The 4,943-nt window shown below is 42.1% G+C and overlaps 1 protein-coding gene and 1 pseudogene across 1 annotated transcript in view; both read right to left on the bottom strand.

Annotated features, from left to right (window-relative positions):
• The window catches only part of LOC104127235 (histone H4), a 5,328-nt gene extending 1,239 nt beyond the window's left edge, over window positions 1-4,089 (bottom strand). Inside the window, exon 1 of the mRNA XM_035895397.1 lies at window positions 3,995-4,089. Within this exon, the coding sequence (XP_035751290.1) occupies window positions 3,995-4,089 (95 nt within the window). The remainder of the gene's footprint in view (window positions 1-3,994) is intronic.
• LOC118452386 overlaps window positions 3,212-4,943 on the bottom strand; it is a 1,935-nt pseudogene continuing 203 nt past the window's right edge.

Raw genomic sequence — 4,943 nt, 5'->3', positions numbered from 1 at the left:
GGTCCCCTGGGCAGCGTTGGCCGCGGGGCGCCGGGTTTGCTCCCGGCAGCTGCCGGCCTCTGAATTAAGCGAAGTGCTCGCCTAAGGTAGACCTGGGTCCAGCAGGCGAAAGAAAACACTTAAAGGCGTTACCAACCAGATGTCTGTATGAAATCTCAAAAATGAACAATAACCAAATATTTTTTTTTTCAAATGAGCAATCCAGAGGTTTTGCTGTGTATTTCACACTTTTGCTAACAAACCTGATGTATATGCTTGTTACAGTAGGTTGGGCTGTGTCTGTAAAGTGGATTAATAAATACTGAAAAAACTATGAGGCTATATTTTTAAAGTTAAATGTGCTGAGATTTTAAATGTTACTTAGACGCTCAGAACAGCAGTGATATGTCGATGGTACTTGCCAATTGTTATATTATTAGTATTTTGTGCACTTCAAACACGTCTACCTTTTAAAAATTATTGATATCCTTTTAAATCTGTGCAGTTGTTTACATAATCTCGTTGCTGAACATAACTTACAGAATCTAAGCAACCTCTCCAGAATTTTTCTTGGCAGAATATATTCCGTAAATTCAGGGAAAAATATGATTGAGATATTAATGTATTTTGGTACAGGTGTCAAACAAAATACAAGTCTTTTCTATGATTATAATTATCACTGTGAATTCCATTTTCATTCAAACTCTTATTTTAAACAAATTAAAGTAAAATATTTGCCACTTAAATACACATGACATGAGCAGGCGAAACTAGGTTTAATTTAGGTTATGTTCACTTTTTGACTGAACAGGATGAACTAAAACTGTTTATAGACTGACTGGAAGGTTTGTCACCAGTGGACCTGCAGGGCTGGTGCCTAACATTACTGTTTGGCTCCACAAAGTCTGCTTTGTTTTTTATACCTGAAGATCTGTGTCTAGATATGTTTCCTGAGGCAATTATAAACAACCATTCTGGATACTAGGGGAAACCTAAAGCCATTACATGAAATCTTTTACTGTGTCAAAATCATCATTTCTTCCTAACTATTCCTAAGTGCAAGGTGAGTATCCTCGTGTAACTTTTGCATCTAGCACTATACCACTGGAAGAGTTGGAAAATCATCTTCCAAAGTATCCTGGCAGAAATGGGTGATGGAGAGGCCGAAACCAGTAGCTTACAGATTAATTAGCTGCAAACCCCTTTCCCCAAAGCATGGAATGCATTTGATAGAGTATAATATCGTGCTTTCTAGAAGTCTACCTTGCGTGTAGGTGCTACAAGTGGCCACAGGCATGTTTCCCGAGTGTTTGTTTCTGTTAGTGACATAGTCAGCTCAGAGGGTTTTCTGAGACAAAAATAATTAAAGCGGAAAGAAAATTTTGCTGCTGAGTATAATCCCTAATAAAGTTGCTTTTACTGTTGACTGGAGACTGATTATTTTTTGGATCAAAGTTTAGGATACAATCCCCAGATTATAGGCACTGCATTTTGCTCATGAGTTTGGACACATAGTACTAGAGTTAAATGAGAAAGGAGACCTTTGCAAAACTCTGCTCCATTAACAAAAAAAAAAATCTGTAGTTTTTCAAGTGTGTTTTAATTAGGACAGTCACCCCAGTTCCTCAATAAACTATGAGGAAATTGCATCTGTTTGTTGCAACAAGGCAACATCTCACCACGACTGCGCAAGAAAGTATATAGTTAGTAAAAAAATAATCACATCAGTGTATGATATAAAACTGCAGCGTTGCTCTCAATTTTCTTGAGAGCTTATGTGGCAATCGCAATCCATACCTGTATATGCTACAAAAGTAATAATAATGATAATTATTATTATTATAAAAACTAGAGTAATGTAGGGATCTTTTTAATAGAGCACATTATTCCTAACATTACAAAGTAAAGGTGAAAAGGGATAGAAATTACTTTCATCTTACTTTTTAACAATGCAATTTAAGAATTTTGATGTATAGACTGACATTAGTGAGTTATCCCTAAACATAGCTGTGATCTATAACATTTGAGGGAGCTTGATTGCAGTGACTTTTTGCATCACAAGTGCTTTAGAAAGTGAAGATGCATTGGAACCCAGTGATACAGCAAGGCACCATATAGTACGGATGTCCTCTGTACTACTCTTTGTTGTATATACAAATGAGAGAAAGCTCATTTATTTAAACTTGCTTTGCGATGTTCCTTCATCCAGTGGAATTTGCTTGAAAGCCACAAGTCTTTAATATCAGTAGATTTGCCAGCACTCTTATCATATAATCCATCTGACTTAGAGGACATTTACATCTGAGGCCTCATCAGTGAGATGGCAGCACAGGGTTCTCAACTGGTACAGCCACTAGTGGCCAAGAACAAAAACAGGGAATGCTGAGAAGTGGACCTAAGTATCACAGAGGGTGGAACTCCAGTTCCTGAGGTGAACCAAGTAGTGAGTGAAATAAGAGGTGTTTGGAATGAAAGAAATAATGAATTTCTGGTCAGATAAGAATTTGGAGAGGTGTGCTGGATTTACCTCCTCACTCAGCAAATGGCAGGGCTATTTCCTGTGGTACCAACTCTGATTTCCACATCAGAGTTTTCTCACAAAGGAATCCCACTCCTGGATACAGATAGCCCCACTCCCATGGGGTTTCTCTAGAATTCCAGTGCTTTGAATTAGAGATGCACCATCACTGCCCAGAAAGCCCGTCATATCCTGGGCTGCATCAAAAGCAGTGTGGCCAGCAGGTTGAGGGAGACGATTTTCCCTTCTACTCTGCTCTCATGAAACCCCACCTGGAGCACTGCATCCAGCTCTGGGGTCCCCAGCACCAGGAAGACATGGACCTGTTAGAGCAGGTCCAGAGGAGGGCCATGAAAATGATCAGAGGGCTGGAACACCTATTCTGTGAAGAACTGATAAAATTGGGGTTGTTCAGCCTGGGGAAGAACAGGATCTGCAGACACCATATTGCAGCCTTTCGGTATAGAAAGACCAAGGCAGGTAGAGACACAGGTGACAGGACAACAGGCAATGGTTTTAAGTGAAAGAGGGTGTATTTAGATTGGATATGAGGAAGAAATTTTTTGCAGTGAGGGTGGTGGGACAATGGACCAGCTTGCCCAGAGAAGTGGATGCCCCATCCTTGAAAGTGTTCAAAATCAGGCTGGATGGGGCTTTGAGCAACCTGATCTAGTGGAAGGTGTCTCTGGCCACAGCAGGGGTTTGGACTAGATGATCTTTGATGGTCCCTTCCAACCCAACCCATTCTAGGATTTCTGTCTTCTGACACACACGTATGCAGGGATCTGTTCTGGAAACTAAATATAGAAGACTTGTGCATGTTGAAACAGTTTTTATATCATTGCAGTTCTTCAAGAGAAGTAAAAGTGCTAGGAGATATGTAGCTGCAGCTAATGAGGATCACTAAAACAGCATAATGAAAATATTACAGCTCTGAATGCATCCACTTGCAAACAAAACCCTCAGGCACAGATACTGTCACCATATCAGACCAGTCTGGTGCTCCAGGTATCTCTCTTCCTTTACATTTCTCTCCACAAATGATCCCGGATGTCTCACTTTGGCCATGATACAGTCCTACCAAAAAAGCCTCTCTGCTACAGCTTATGAGTGGGGAGGACACAGGGGGTAGTACCTACCTTGTTATAGGTAGTATTTTCCTTCCTCTAGGCCCAGAGCATTCCTCTTCTCCCCAAGGGATGGGGAGAACAGAGGTGCTGCACAGGTGGGAGCTACAGCCCCAGTGCAGCGTGCTGCAGACCATTAGGGAACATCCTAGCCAGAGGAGTCAGCTAGGCAGTCTTTCCCATAATTTATAACAGTGAATCTGAAGAGATTTAACATTGTGCTCTTGGGTGAGACTTGTGCCAACAATGCAGAAGATTGATTCAAATAATATTGCCCGCTGTTAACTGGTATAACAAGAGGAATAGCTATGCACAGTGAAGGAATTTAAGAGTGGCAAGTCTGAAAACCCCACTTAAACCAGGAACATACCAGCACTGCACGGAGTTTTTTCTGAATGGAACGATGCTACAGTTGCTGTACAGCACAGGTCTGACTACTAAGGGATCTAGATCAAAATGAGCCATTTCCCCTAAAGCATTTCTAATCTCATTTCTAAATAAAGTTAAGTCACAGGGAAGCTTTACATCTTTTAAAGAACAAAGGCAGCCTTTTTCTCATTCTTAGATCTAGTTAAACAGGTTTGGGATTGTCTCCTATTTATTTTCATGCTGCATAGATTTTCCCACTCCCCTCTCAAGTCTTTTAGCCACCCCTCCATATTTCACATTGTAAACAGCCTGTAATGAAAATTGAGTAGATTCAACATTAAGAACAAGCAGTTTACTGATCCTGTTACAAGACAGATTCAAAAGAATCAATAAATCACTACAAACATAATTAGTGTTCAGATGAGTTTGAAAGCAAATGTATCACCCCTCTTAGGTAGGAACCAAGTTAAGAGATTGCCACAGAACATGGTTTTAGCCCCTTACTAGAAACAGCACAGACTAAACACTTAGCATCACAGCACTTCTGTAAAGAAAGCAACACAACTCTTTTCTGACTGGGTGGGTGGCTCTGAAAAGAGCCTTTGGGTTATAATGTTACATTGTGAAAAGTCTAAGCGGCTTTGCCGGCTGAGCTTATTTGCTCTTAGCCTTATGACTCTCAGTCTTCTTGGGCAGCAGGACGGCCTGGATGTTGGGCAGCACCCCGCCCTGCGCGATCGTCACCTTGCCCAGCAGCTTGTTGAGCTCCTCGTCGTTGCGGATGGCCAGCTGCAGGTGCCGGGGGATGATGCGCGTCTTCTTGTTGTCGCGGGCCGCGTTGCCCGCCAGCTCCAGGATCTCGGCCGTCAGGTACTCCAGCACGGCCGCCATGTAGACGGGCGCTCCAGCCCCCACCCGCTCCGCGGAGTTACCTTTGGGGAGGGGCCGGG

Source organism: Egretta garzetta, unplaced genomic scaffold, assembly GCF_000687185.1.
Source record: "Egretta garzetta isolate BGI_Z169 unplaced genomic scaffold, ASM68718v1 scaffold795, whole genome shotgun sequence".
Classification (NCBI taxonomy): domain Eukaryota; kingdom Metazoa; phylum Chordata; class Aves; order Pelecaniformes; family Ardeidae; genus Egretta; species Egretta garzetta.
Note: the sequence above shows the minus strand (reverse complement) of the source record. Positions and strands in the feature narration are given on the sequence as shown.